Source organism: Canis lupus, chromosome 9 (genome assembly GCF_003254725.2).
Source record: "Canis lupus dingo isolate Sandy chromosome 9, ASM325472v2, whole genome shotgun sequence".
In the NCBI taxonomy this organism is placed as follows: Eukaryota; Metazoa; Chordata; class Mammalia; order Carnivora; family Canidae; genus Canis; species Canis lupus.
Genome location: NC_064251.1, coordinates 7743984 through 7759417, shown reverse-complemented (window position 1 = coordinate 7759417; position 15434 = coordinate 7743984). Strand labels below are relative to the sequence as shown.

General features: G+C 46.0%; 1 protein-coding gene across 9 annotated transcripts in view; it reads right to left on the bottom strand.

Annotated features, from left to right (window-relative positions):
* The window catches only part of SLC39A11 (solute carrier family 39 member 11), a 406549-nt gene that overhangs the window by 309102 nt on the left and 82013 nt on the right, over positions 1–15434 (bottom strand). For 8 of the 9 annotated variants that reach the window (XM_049113949.1, XM_049113948.1, XM_049113945.1 and 5 more), the window contains one exon: positions 14216–14254. The exons of the other annotated variant lie outside the window; for it this stretch is intronic. In XM_049113949.1, the coding sequence (XP_048969906.1) occupies positions 14216–14254 (39 nt within the window). The remainder of the gene's footprint in view (positions 1–14215; positions 14255–15434) is intronic. 9 annotated transcript variants of the gene reach the window in all.

Here is a 15434-nt window from a genome sequence, read left to right as displayed (position 1 = left end):
AGAAACACTAGGATGGACCTCCGCCCTGCTCTCAGCAACGTGCTCTTAATGTGCTGAAATTATGTTCACAAAATGAGGCAGAGACTCCCCTGCAAAGACGGAGTAAGACTGATGCCTGAATTTAAAAAAGAAAAAAACCAAAAAAAAAAAAAAAAAAGTCAAAGTCTTACAGGTTAAGGAAACCAAGCAGTGCTGAAGCGTGGAATTTAAAAACTGGTATTTCTCCCAGGCCCCTCCAGTTCCACAATGTGGACACACCCGCTCTCAGAAGGTCATAAGAGAAGATTCCAAGGAGATCACATTGCTGCTAGCCACAGAATGTCACCTCAGTAGCTCGTTCTTGCTTCTGGAATGGGGTGGCCCTCGTCCTGAGAACTTAGCCCAACCACTTTCCTCTCAGGAGACCAGAACACTCATGACCAATCTGGTTCCGTGAAGGTTTTGCTTCTCTGCCACCCACAGAGCATGAATTCCACTTCACTGGGTCTTCCGATTTATTCCTTGGGTGTTTGTTGGCAAATGGAATGAAAACCTAGAAAGAGAATTTCCTTTCCCTGGGTGGGAGTGATACCCAAAGCGAAGCTAAGAAGCAGGATGGAGAAAATAGGACCAAGGGAGACCCAGCATAGGGGTCCAGGGACTTCTAGAAATGGCAACAGAAAAGGAATCTTGATCCTAGGAGGGTAGACTGTCAATAGGCATCACCTCTACATAGTGAGGCTGGTAGAGGGTAGAGCAGAGCCGGGATAGTTTGCAGGCTCCTGCCACCAAGAACCCTTGAATCTGGGTGGGCCTTACAACTTGCTTTGGCCAATAAAATGTAACAAGAGATTTTATGTAAGCTCCTGAGTCTAGGCCTCCAAGGCCTTACAGTTTCCACCTGCACCTACTGACCCATGAGCCATGGGGTCTCCTCAGAGACCCAGAGGACAGGTAGCACCAGGTGCCCACCACTATGAGTGAAACCCTCCTCTACCCTCCAGCCTAGTTGAGCCACCAGATGCCCTCACCTTGTGAGTGACCCCACACAACACTGGAAGAACCACCCAGTTGAACCCAGCCCATCAGAATCATGAGAAATAATAAATTGTTGTTGAAGCCACTATGTTTTGGAGTGGTTTCTGACTGGCACAGGGAGTGTGGGGGAGGTCTGCGGTATCTTGCAGAATGTGGGCATGTTGGCTGTATGCTGACTACCCAACCTCCAGTACACCTACTTTGGCAATGGCACCTTAATTTTGCTTCAGAGGAAACATCTCCCCCCCCCACCCCACCGTTATTCATCTTTTTTTTTTTTTTTTTTTTTTTGTCTTTGCTTTTTATCTAAGGGAGGAAGAAGAGGAGGCCAGTAGATGTGGCCATGTGGCCCAGGTCTGGCCAATCAACATGCCACATCCCCATGGCAACAGGGATTAGTGTGCAGGGATGAGCACACAACCCAAGTCACTCCCTGCCCATGAAAGTCAATTCCAAGGCCATTGAAGCTGGGGAAGGAAGACTCCTTCCCGTGGATGTGAGACTAAGGGGTTGTCAACAGAGTATCCAGAAGGGGAGCCACACAGGGAAAACCCCAGGCCGCAGTGACGTCTTTGGATCTACAGAGTCTAGCAGGAGTATCTGAGGCCGGGTCTATGCCTGGTTATTTTAAATGCATGGGCCAATACATTTCTTTTCGTCCTACGCAGAATCAAGCTAGATTTTCCATCATTCATGGCCTCTAAAGCCCTAGCTGATAACAGAAACAGAAGGATTTTTTACTGCCAAGTTCATATTTTACTCCTCTGCTCTGAAAGAAACTAGTTAAGGAACGAATGACATGGCTCATTTAGAAGAACAACATATACAAAAAGTACACAGGGAAGGTAAATCAATAATAGCATTAGGGCTCAAAGTTCTCTCCGCAGTGGGTTGTGTGGCCAAGAGTGCTAATTGCCTGCTCCAGTTTCCACTCTCCCGCCTTCGTGCAGTAACAGGATCCCACTGTTTATCTGGGCACGCTGCAGCACAGCTGAAAGCCCATGTATCCCAGCCTTCCTTGCAGCTAGATGGGGTCTTCTAATAAGTTCTGGCTGATGAACTGAAAGTGGACTTGCGAGGCAAGGCTCCTGCTTCTCATCTTGCTGCCTGGAGGTGGATGTGATGACCTGAGCTCCAGCAGCTACCTTGGGCCAGAAAGACAAAAGCCTCCCTCTGTGGCAAAGCACGGTCCTGGGGATGCTGTGGACCTACTTTCCCAGCCACGGTCTCTGGATTTCTTCTGAGTAAGAGGAGTCTTTCTTGTTTAAGCCACTCTTTGGGGGGGGGGGGGGCTCAGTTACTCTCAGTCAAAAGCAGAGTGAGCAGAAGGAAGCATCCCCATCGGTGCGGCGAGCTGTAGGTGTCTGGTTGCCATGGAGACCACCCCACCACGCAGATTCCAAAGTACAAACCCACTCAAAAGAGAAAGGCCCGATGTAAACTCCACGTTTCTGGTGGCGTCCCTCTCCTGCAGCCTGTAAGCCAGGAGGCAACAGCAAATTCTCCAACTGCCCCCGGGACAGGAGCCCAGGGCTTGAGCCCCTCTGGCTACTTTCCCAATCAGAGGGCTCCCAGGTCCTCTTGGTTCTCTAGCAGGACCGTCCTTTGTTCTCGCCCTTCCCAACTCCCCTGCCTCTGCCTAATTTAAGGGTCTCAGGAGTCCAGGCATCATCTAAAGTAATGCCAGATGGGGCGCCTGGGTGGCTCAGTGGGTTAAGTATCTGCCTTCAGCTCAGATCACAATCCGAGTCCTGGGATCAAGCCCCATGTCAGGCTCCCTGCTCAGTGGGGAGTCTGCTTCTGCCTCACCCCAGCCAAGGTCATGCTTGCTCGCTCTCTCTCTCACTCTATCTCAAATAAATAAAATCTTAAAAAAAAAAAAAAAAACAGGACTATGATTTCTTTGGGATGCCTGGGTGGCTCAGCAGTTGAGCATCTATCTGCCTTTGGCTCAGGGAGTGATCCCAGGGTCAGGGATCGAGTCCCGCATCAGGATCCCCTCAGGGAGCCCACTTCTCCCTCTGCCTGCATCTCTACCTCTCTCTGTGTGCCTCTCATGAATGAACAAATTAAAAAATCTTTTTAAAAAATAAATAAATAAAGTAATGCAAGAGCCTCCCATGTGCCTCTCCACCATGGCCTCTCCCTGCACACTCCCAAACAGCTGAGCTGTCTGCCACCAAGACAATGCACTTTCTGAAAGTACAACTCTGGTCACCTCATCCCTTCAAATTTCTCTAGGGTCTCCCCACCAATCTAGAGAATGGAGTACAGAGTCTTGTCCATGGGGCCCCAGGTTGGTTAGAGCTGGGTCCCAACCTGCCTTTCAGCTGTCACCTTCCAACCAAACCAACCACCATGCTTCAACATTCCTGGTTTCCCCAGCCATGCTTCCAATATCCTGTTCTTTCTGCCCAGAATTCATTTCCTTCCCCTGCTCCAGGCCCATCCCCAAGCTCTACTTACTCTTCTAGCCTGAGTCTCATCCCTGAAGAAGTCCCTCCCTAATTCCCCACTAGAAGTAACCTCTCTGCCCCAGGCTGCCTGTCACCTTGTATATGTTACCTTCACACAACTACATGCCAACCTGTCTCAGGGTGACAGGAACCCAGCCAACCTTAGCCCCTTGAAGGGAGGGATTACATCTTGCTGCTTTTTTTTTTTTTTTTAAGATTTCATTAATTTATTCATGAGACACAGAGAGAGGCAGAGACATAGGCAGAGGGAGAAGCAGGCTCCCTGCAGGGAGCCTGATGTAGGTAGGACTCTATCCCAAGACCCTGGGATCACGACCTGAGCCAAAGGCAGACACTCAACCACTGAGCCACCCAGGCGTCCCTACGTCTTGCTTCTTTACATATCCTCACAATGCCTTCCACACAGTTAATGGTGGATGGATTGGCCTTAAGACAATCCACTCCCTGCTCCCATAGTCTGGGCAGCTACTCCCCAAGGAAGAAAATTAACGCTCATTCTGCAAACAGAACACATGTCTGGATCATCTCTTAAATTGCACAGGCCCTTGACAAAGCTTTGATGACTGGCTCTTCTCCCCTCTTGTGAGTGAGCCACCACTGAAAAGCAATCATGAGCAATCCCACGGCCGGCTTTCCACAAGACACTTGTGTTAATAACACGTGTAGAGATTTGGTCTTGGCAGGCAAAGGCTATAAAGGACAAGACAACCAATATTAACTTTGATCCGCTGCACTCAGAGTATCTTGCAAAAGAGCTGACCCTCTGCAAATGCTCTGTAATGTGATTTGTATGAAGATGTCCATGAAAGATGATGTCAGCTTCTCTCTCTTATTTAAATTGCAGCAGAAGACATTTAGATTGGATGAGTTTCTAACAAGCTAGCTAAACACTCAATTAGGTTACCAAAAAAAAAGTAGAGACTTGCTTCATAAAAGTCTTGGAGAACAAGCTACACTCCGCCCCCCTCCCCCCCCCCCCCCCCCCCACCCAGCTCCAGCTGTCTGGATTTGGTGAAACATTGCCCTGTCTGGTGGCAAGGGATGCCTGAGATGACTCCCAGAAGGCCCTGCCCGTACTGGGATTTTTCAGACACAGCATGAGATCTAATGAGGACTGTGCATCAAGTGAGAATTTAAGCTCACGCTCAAGTTCTCCAAGCAGCAAAGACCCCACCTCTCGTCTTTCTTTGGCACATGCCAAGGAGCCCAGAGGAAGAGCCCGAGTCCCCAGTTGGCAGCTGCCCAGTATCACCTGACCAACTGGGAAATGCCCCTGAGAGTAGACCTACCCCCTCCCAACCCAGGCTGATATCAAAACCAACCCACCTTAGGAGCCAAGACAACCGCCAAGCACGGGGTGGACCACCACGGCAACCTGTGGCACATAGGCCTGCAGCTGGGGACCAGAGGCTACAGTTTCCCCCTGGGATCCCCCCTCCAGGGTCCAAGGCCCCTTCCTCCATACCCAGTGCCCCTCTAACCATGGCCCCAACCCCATATATGGGCTTGCCTGGACTCTTAGTGCCATAGCTACTTAGAGCCTCTGAAGGGAGTCTACAGCTTCCAAGTACCAGTTCATCCTTCATTACACAGTGGTCCCTGTTAGAACAGGGCTCCTTGATGCTGGCTGCACACTGCAATCGCCAGTGGAGTTTGAGAAACCACTGAAGACTCATTCTACCCCCAGAGACTAGGATGTATTTAGTCCAGCGTATGTCTGGAGCCCGGGGCTTTTAAAATCTTTCCAGATGGTTCTATAGTGCAGTGCAAGTAGAGCCACTGCATCAGAATGAAGGGAGTTACTCCAAAGCCAGAGCAAGAGCTCCTTGGAACCAAACTGCCCAGCATGTGAGGCCAAGTTAGCTCATTCTGCTGGACCATGGATGCTGAGGACAGTTGTCAACTTGAGGTTGATTTGAGCTGGGAAACCTAGTTTTAGCTCACAATCTCAAATTGCACACTTTTGTCCCTGGCCATCTGTCTTGATACAGTGTGCTTTATGTGACAAGGAGATTAGAGCAAAATGGTCCACATAATTCACCCTGCTTCCCTGCAAAGCTGCTTCCTGAAGATTCTTCGAACAACCCACCCCAGCAAAGGGTCAGCAGTGGCATGGATTTCATGAGTCAAGGTCAGGTTCCCCTTCCCACACAAAACCTGACTCCCCCAGGAAATCACCTGCTCGGGAACACCAGACATCTCATTGATGTTCTGAGACTGCCAGCCCAGGCCCTGCATGCTGCGGACACCTGCTCAGACTGTTTGCCCTACAACCCGCCCTCAGAAAACCCGGAGATGGGCAAACTTCTGTAAAGGGCCAGATTGTAAATACTTTAGGCTTTGCAAGCAATCTAGTCCCGTTGTGCTTTCTCACTCTGCCATTATAATGCACAAGCCACCACAGACAATGTGTGAACAAACAGGCATGTTTGGGTTCCAATAAATCTCTACTTACAAAAACAGGCAGTGCGCCCACCTCTCCACCAGATCGTAACTTCCTTAAAGACAGAGACCGTCTCCTAGCGCTTTACATTCTGAGCACTTGGCACGGTGCCTTGGAATATAATAAATCTTCCATAAATGCTGAATGAATGAATGAATGAATGAATGAATGAATGAGTGAGTGAATGAACAAATAAATGAAAAATGAGTCAATCATCTTGAGGGAATATCTATTATACATTTGCCTGCTCTAAGGGGAGATGTGTAAGAGTTACTGTCTTTGGAGCACGCACATCTGACTACAGAAACTGAATCCCAAAGCCCGTTTTAACTGGCTGGTCACTACCATACACTCTCACCTTCCCCTTCATGGGAACAGAGAAGGTGCCCCAAATAAGGAGGAACGGGTATTCCCCCAAGGAGGATGCCCTGGCCCTGTATGGAGGGTTGGCCCAAGTCTGCAAGGAAAGGCAGAGCAACAAGGGGGAAGCAGGGGTTCCCTGGCCATGAGAGTGGAGGCAGCCTCAGGATACACTTGGGGAAGGTGGGGAGAGAGGATCGGAGAGGCAAGAAGCGACGCAACCATCCAGGAGCCTCCGGGCAGGCCTCAGGGCCCCCCAGGCCAGCTGCTTAGCAGGCCGGAGAGCACACATGGCCTCCTCCACCAACAAAAATGCAGTTACTTTCCATCACCGTAGACAGAAGGTAATGTATATCATTTCCTCCTCCACACTGTTTATAATGACACTGGAAATCTGAAGCATGAAATGGAAAAGAAAAATCACAATAATAACAGCGATGGTCTGTCTCCTTCCTGAGTGCTTTTCTTCCCTTTCTCCTTTTTCCTCCCTCACCTGGCCACCCCTCCGTCTGCAGCAAGACGTGGAGGCAAGTGGAGTCAAGGTCAGGATGTGGCAGCAAGGAAGGCCCTCATTCTGCCCACACGTGTTACACAAGAGGAGGGGAGAGCTGGGCACAGAGTTGCCACCACACTGCCCTCGTTGCCCAGAAGAACCACTACTATTTGGAGTCCAGGAGCACCGAGTCAGAAGTCAGGCCTATCCCCCGTGGTGTGTTCAGCTTCTCCTGCCCATGCACGGCAAGGTGCATGGAGGACTCAGAAGTTTTCCCACTGTAAACTGGCCATATGAGTCCTTTAAAAATAGAATGCTTCGCAGGACATCTGGGTGGCTCAGTCAGTTAAGCAGCTGACTCTTGATTTCGGCTCAGGTCATGATCTCAGGGTTGTGAGATCAAGCCCCATGTCAGGCTCTGTGCTGGGTGCGGAGCCTGCTTAAGATCGTTTCGCCCTCTTCCTCCACCGTTCCCCATTCCCCCTCTAAAAATAATAAAATAACAAAATGCTTTGTCATATAACCCTTAAGGGTGCCAACCCCTTGACTATGAGTTTGAGCACCAGTGTCTTGCAGCCTTGCTAGGCAAGAAGCAGTGGTGGCAGGAGTGTCAGGTGCCCGTTACAAGCCCCCAGAGGGAGGCTGTGAATAGTCCTGGCTAGAGAAGAGCCCTTCCCCATGTTTTCTCCACACACCATGCTACATTTAACTGGTCAAATGAGACCCCAAGGGCAGGCAGCTCCAAGTCCCCTCAAGCCAACCCAGTAGTCCTCCTCACTACTTGGCTAAGGACTAACGTCAAGGGCGATCTTAGCCCTAAAACAGACAAATATCACCTCCCCGGTCATTGCAACTCAGTGCAAACAACTTGCAGAGAAGAGGCTCTAGGTAGGAGGCCCTGAGGGCTCCTCAGTCCCCAAAATCTTGAAAAAGCCCATTTGAGAGAGGAGCTCCACTTTGGACAGCTGCTTGATACTTCCCAGGTGGTCTGTCCAATCAAAGTGATGCTGGGACGGGGTCTGCTCTAGGTCCAAGCGTGTTCAACATCCTTAGCGGGGGGTCACCCTGGGGCCCACCATTCTTCTCAGCCTCATAAAGAGGAAAATCACGGTTCTGTGAGACACAGGACAATGATCCTGGCAGGAGCCCCATCAGATCCCGTTCGCATGCTCCCCTCATGCTGTCTTATGGTACTTTGGCTGTGGCCCAGCCCTTCTCAAGGTTGTTCAAAAGACCTCACTTTGGAAAATCTCCATTAAGACACATCAGGGCTCCCTACCTCTCAGGTAGTAAGACAGAGAAAGGTATCAGCAATTACAACATCCAATCTGGGATCAACGAAGCCAGTAGCACAAAAGCTCAGATTTCTGAAGGCCCTATTCCATGGCTACTCCCCACATCCAGCTCTTCTCTCTCTACTATTTTCTCTAGAATAAGCCTTTCCAGCAGATCTACCTGAAATCTCCTCCCTGAATCTCTCATGCTACAATGTGAGTCCATTCTGCACCTCCGTTTTCTCCATGGGAATGGACAACAGCTGGTCACCCTTATCCCTCCAGACCCCAAGGCCATCACTGGAGAGTGTCATTAACTTCTGACAGTGAGCCAGTTATTTGGAAAAAAATATTATTTACCATGTGCTGCGCAAAAAACAGACTCAGCCAAAATCTCCTTAAGGGAATCATGTCTTTCGTAAGAACCTGGCTCCCTATGGGATTAAATAATAGATATGAAATTGCCTCTTCATGATTACAAGTGAGTATTTGATTTTTGATTGGTAGGCTGCCTCTCCCTTCTGCAGGTTCCTGGCTCTATCTATCTATCTATCTATCTATCTACCTATTTATTTAAATTTTATTTATTTATTCATGAGAGACACCGAGAGACAGGCAGAGACATAGGCAGAGGGAGAAGCAGGCTCCCTGTGGGGAGCCTGATGCAGAACTCAATCCCAGAACCCCAGGATCACGAACTGAGCCAAAGGCAGACTCTCAGCCACTAAGCCACCCAGGTACCCCTCCTGGTCCGATTTATTCCACATGAATGTTCCTTCCTTGAGAGAGAATCGACATTGACTCAGAGATTTCTAGTTAATACAAGCCTCAACAAAAAGAGACATCAGAACCAGAGCAAAGAAAATTAAAATGGTGACCCTTGATGTTTTTGCCTCTTCAGATTCATCTAAACGTTTATCTTTCGGGACAATGACTTCTTTCTCACTCAGATAAAAAGATATTCAATTGCAGGTTTAAATTTGCCACTGAAGAGGTGAGTAGGTGAACCAAACCTAACCGCAATGCTTCATAATGCCTTCCAAGAAAAGGACTCATGCTAACATGTGCTGGAACCCGCCCCTTGAGCCATGCATAATGAAGAAGCCCTTAATGAACCATCAAGCCCAGCATCAGTTCTCAGCACAGTCAACTGAGGTCCAGGAAGACTAAGGAGCTCGCCCAAGGTCACACAGCTACACACCAGCAACCTCTGACTTCTTGTCTGAGTTGGTCCTAGCTATGCTCCTACCTAACAATTTTCGATTCTGGATAGCTCATAAATCCCTCTCTGGATTTGTTTCCTGCCTGCAAGTGGAGGCAACTGGACCAGACCTCAGCTGGGAGGCACTGTCGTTTAAAAGGGGAAGCCCTAGAGTCAGACTGTGTGTTCAAATCCTGACTGTTCATCTCGGGATCCGGGACGATTTACTTACACTCCCTGTGCCTATTCCTCATCTGTAAAGTGGGGGGGATATAATAGTACCTGCTATATACCTCCTAGAGCCATTACAAAAATTAAATTAGATGGTCTCCGGGAAGTGCTCAGCAGAACACCTCGTAAAAAATAAAGGTGTTATAAATATTAGCTATTATAACTGTCTAATATCTTTTCCAGCCTTAACGTTGTAATACTCTAGGTTTCATTTTCTGCCTTTTTTTTTTTAATGGTAACATTTCTCCCCGTGAAATTCACACCTCAGGCAAAAATCAAGGGCAGACATGAGTACTGAGAATAACAAGATAATGATTATTAAAGACTTAAAGAGTGATTTAAAGAGTCAGGAGGAAAAGAAAAAAAGGCAAACAGATTCTAAGAGGAGTCATTTAAGGAGAAGTGATTAATGCTTCCAAGGCCCTGTTAATGAGAAAAAAAACACCTGTGAAATATCCTGCTAAGCACATTTAAAATACCATGTTCTTACTCTCAGGAGTCGCCTTTCTCAGTGCACAATTATATATTGTAGAGATGCATCATGGCAGCATTAGAACAGATACACATTTCAGTGCACACACAACACATGCATAAATGTATGCACAGCTGCCCGTGAAAACATGTTACATCTGTACCAGGTACAATGGGACTCCGGTCAACTGACTGATGGCTACTTTTTCCCTTTCCTTTTTCTTTTCTTTTCTTTTTTTTTTTTTTTAAGATTTTATTTATTTATTTGAGAGACAGAGCACAAGCGAGGGGAGAGGGGCAGAGGAAGAGGGACAAGCAGACTCCCCTCTGAGCAGGGAACCTGACACAGGGCTCAATCCCAGGACCCCAAAATCACGACCTGAGCCAAAGGCAAAGCCTTAACCAACTAAGCCACCCAGGGTCCCTGCTAGGTTTCCCTTTTCAAGATACTTCCTCAAAGCATCTCAGAGCTGTGTTGAAGAATAAATACAAAAGCTGTATTGAAGGATGCCAAGCACTATGGCATGTTTATCCAGATATGTCATATGTGTGTAATAAAAGTTCTCCAAGGACCTGCTCAGGGCTAATAGTAGGGATCCTGGGGAAGCCTGGGGGAGAGATAGGATGATTTTCTTCTTCTTCTTTTTTTTTTTTTTTAAATTTAAATACACCTGTATTTTACACATTGCACTCTGTGACTAGAGAGGATACATCAAAATGCTCTAGCCCGGGATTTCTTGGTGTGGCACCACTGACACTTTGGTGCGGATAATTCTTTGTGGTGGGGGACATCCTGGGTATTGGAGGGTGTTTAGGTATGCATCCCTGGCCCTTAGCCACTAGACATCAGTTCTGACAACCAAACATGCCAAATGTCCCCTGGAGGGGTAAAAATCACCCCCCAGTTGAGAACTACTGTCCTAGCCAACAGAGTGGCTATATTCAATATAAATTCTCCTGTAATTACTATAAGTAGTTATTACAGCTCAGGCCACCGAGGTTCTACTGCCTTTTGCCCTAGTTTGGGAAAGGATTTTTAAGAAACGACTACTAGTCACCAAGGCCACTTGGTGTTTGAGCCTCCACTGTCTCCCACATCATGCTTTTACTTTTCTCCATGTATTTGTGACCTTCCAGAGGTTTCTCTAATGAACTAGCTCAAGGTCAATTTCAGAAAAGTAAATGCTATTTTCTAAAAAAGTAGAAGGAGGAGATGACGACAATACATATAGATAATTTTTAGAAACTCCTTTTTTTTTTTTTTTACCAATTACATTGAAAATCAGAAGTAAACTATTTTATTTTAGATCTCCATACTTAAACGACCATAATACACTGGCCTGATGATTTCATTCTAATTGTTCATGTTTTATGCTCCCAAAATTCATTCGTACATGTCCCAAAGACTATTACCCTCTGCTTTTGCTTGTTTGTTTCCTTCCTTATTTCACTTTGGTTTTTGCTATGCAAACCTTATGAAAGGTTTTTTTGCCCTAAAAGAACTAGAAGAGGAGACACAGATGCCTAGTCAAAAGCAGAAAGACAACACAGAACAGAGTTCTTCAAATTTTGGATCTATGGAACCCCTACTAGAATGTTTAAAGATTAAGTACTCCCTCACTCCTTTTAAAATTGACATTTAAAGATATTTTCATCTTGAGTTTAAAGAGTTGCAAAAGATGTCATATCTGGTATATAAATATTGATTTCTTTAAATAAAACTGTTTCATTGGTCAATTAAATGTATCCACTGGTATCTAAATAGCATAGGGATTTTATTCCCTGCCTCTATTATCCATTTAAAAATATATATAAACAAGCTGTATGGGGGCATCCAGATGGCTCAGTCGGTTAAGTGTCTGTCTTCAGCTCAGGTCATGATCTCAGGGTCCTGGGCCTAAGCCCTGCATCAGCTCCCTGCTCAGTAGGAAGTCTGCTTCTCCCTCTGCCTCTGCCCCTCCCACCCACTCGTGCTCTTTCTCTCTCAAAAAAAATAAATAAAATCTTAAAAAAAAAAAAGGCAACTAAGCCATGTTGTTCTCTCTGTACTTCTCTGTTTGTAGGCTATATTCTAAAACACACAAAAATGCACAAGCAACCCCTTGTGCAAAAGTCCAAAACCTTACATCATTCCTTTCTCTCCTAGACTTGTATTTCAATTCCATTTCCACACAGAATTTTATCCTAAAGCAACTTATATTTTATACTAGAAAGTCTATTATTGATTTCTTTGCAATATAATTTAATTTTTAGGAAAATCCATGTGGGCCTAGGGCCCTAATTGCATAAGTAACAATTTCCTGGATTGAGTTACCATTACAGAATAGATTTCTAACAACAAAAATATAATACATTGTTTTATGATTATTACACATTAAAAAGTAAAATATTCTTGGAAATGCATATTTTCATGGATGAGGCCTTTTCCCTGTTCTTTTCAATTCATTCATATATCCATGGACAAATATTAAGTGGTCATCGCTAGAATCCGACAGATCTAGGAATTAATTTTATTTCTATTTTTCTTTTCTTTCTTTTTTTTTTTCTTTTTTAAATGTAAGCAAACTAAAAATGTGTCCACGTAGAGGATGGGGAAAAATAGATACTTTGTTACAACACTGTCATTTTATCCTCTGAATTTTATCTAAATTACAGGCCCCAAACCCCAGAGTGGTCCATCATGGAAAACCCAACTTTTAAGGATCCCTCTGCTAACAATATGATTAGATCCACAGTCAAAGGACAAGACTGCCTGAACCACTAAAGCATTTATGCCCAGTGATGAGAAGCTTCACTTTTTCTGCAGCAGCACCAACATCCCAAGGGTCTCCCTTACACATGGACATTTTTGCCACCCAGAGACAAGGTAATAAGGCAAGAGTATGCCTTTCTTTTGTAAAGCAGGAGAGGGCAAATGTGTAAGGGAGTGTGAGAAAGGAGAACCGGTAGCCAGGGGCATCCTCAGGCAGAGTGGTTTTAGGAAAGAGAGCCTGTGAACACTGAGGACCTAGAAACTGATTTTGTGAAAAGCATCCATGCCCCCTGTGCACCACCTGCAAGGCCCCTGCATGCTCTGGAAGGTATGTGGACCCCGGTCTGATGGCTACTGACTTAGGTGACCCCTGGGAGATACCAAATCATAGGACTGTAAACACAGGACAGAGGAGTCAAACCCTGATCAACCGAGACAGAAAACCATGTATTACATGACTTTTGGTGTGACGGACACAATTGGAATACACAGCACCACCGTGGTACATTCACGCCCAGAGACAGGCTCAGAGATCACCAAACCACATGATCTAATGCCCAGCTCATAGGAGATCGGGGGACTGGGGAAAAAGGTTTATAGCACCCCCAAGGAAGCCATCAGCCAAATTCACAATGTGGAATACTCTATGGGTATAAACAACCCAATTTCTCCAACAAATTACTGAAGCAGGGGGAAAAAAATGGGATTGTTCAAGAATAAAAGACAATGAAGAGATAGAACAAAAATTTCAACATGAATATCTTGTTCGGATGCCCATTCTAACAAAACAATCTTCAATGACCCCTTTGGAAAAAAAAAAAAAATGGAGGAAATCTGAATGTGGACTGGGTGTTAGGTTACAATGAGGAATTGCTAATTTGGGTAAGTGTGATAAGATGATTATGTTGTAAAAAAAAAAAAACGGCATTCAGTTAGGGATGTGGAGGGTTGAACTTGCAGGTGAAATTACATGTTGTCTTGGATTTGGTTTTACAAAATATTCCAACCTCTCAGGAAGGTTGGGGGAGGTCAGAAAAAATGAGATTAGCAAGTCAGAAGAAATGAAATTAGCAAGTCAGTAATGCTTGAAGCTGAATGATGGCTACTGGGGATTCTCTACTTTTTTTTACATGTTCTCTCTACATGTTTTACATGTTTTTTACATGTCAATAATAAAAGGGCTTCTCAGGAGAAGGGAAAGAGAATGTTTAATTAGCACCAAGGAGAACCTGAGTGAGGCCCTTCCTCAATACCATCTTATTTCACAAGCCCTGAGACAGCTGCCCAACCAGCAAGCCTCTCTTACTGTCTCAGAGACAGGGGCATTCAATAAGCTGGGCAATATGTAGGGACAGAGATAAGAAGGGGCTATTAGCACCTGGAGACCACAGAGATGCATCTAGGATGCATGGGGAGAGCCTGGAAATATCCCCCTTGGCAGAGAAATATCAGAATACACGCATCTCTATTTACATCGCTCCTACCACGTTACTTACCCCCGCAGCAAAGCCAAGACTTCCATCCAAGATCCGCCTCTGAAAATATAAACAAGATGTTTCAGATTCTAAGGGATGTTTCTGGAGATGAGAGGAAACCATAAGACCTCAGAGAGCTGCATGAATAAAGACTGGCCCATGCCCGAGTTTGCCAACCTGGCTGTAGGCCTGGATCAGAGCCTTTATGAAAATGGGCCAAGAACCAAGGGGGAAAAAAAACTTGTTGGAACTTTCCCTATCCATCCCATGGCCAACCAGAGTGTTCTTTCAATGGCGCTTGGCTTCCACTGGCCCATGTGTTGCCTTTTGCCTGGCTCTCCTGTGACTTCTAACTATAAACTCTTAGTAAATAGCTGGCCTGAAAGATGGGAGTTGACAAGTGTTTGTGAGAACCATGTGAACCAACCCAAACTCCCACACTGCAGGTAAATGGAACAAACCACGCTGGAAAACCAACTGGCAGCATTCACTGGAAGTGAACGTAGGTCTTCCCTGTGCCACTCCTGAGTAGTGAAATCATCACCCACCAGGAATGCATACTTGGATTCACCAAACACTTGCGCAAGAAAGCTCTCAGCAGCAGTACCTGAGCGAGCCAAAGCTAGAAACTACCCGAATGCCCACCAACAGTAGAATGGATACATCAATTAGGAGGTATTCATACCACAGAATACCACATGGCAATGAGAGCACACACAATATATGTAGGAATGAAAGCCCATAATCAGGCAGGGGCAAGGATAAACTGGAAAATAAACAGAGTGGAATCAGCCAGACACAGAAGAGCAGTTACTATATGATTACTCCATTTAAATGATGTAAAAAAACAGAGAAAACTAACCTCTGCTGTCAGAGACCAGGGAGAGGGACTGCCTTGCAGTGGAGTTTTGGGGTGGGGGACAGGGACTAGAAAGGAGCCTGAAAGGCTGCTGGGGGGTGGGGATTGGAGGGGGTGGTGGTACTGTCCTACTTCTTGATCTGAGTATGAGTTTCATAGGTGGCCTTGAAAAACCATCAAGCCATAAAATATGCACTTTTCTATATGCATTTTATATTTCAATTTAAAAATATTTGTTTGACTTTGCAGTCTAAGATAGGGGTATAATCTATAGCCACACGAACATGTTACAGGCATGCTGAGCTGTGGATTGCTCTGACCCTCAAGACTCCCAGTAAAGCTGAGCAGCTAGTACCAGTGGCTCAGCCCTCTCCCACCTCT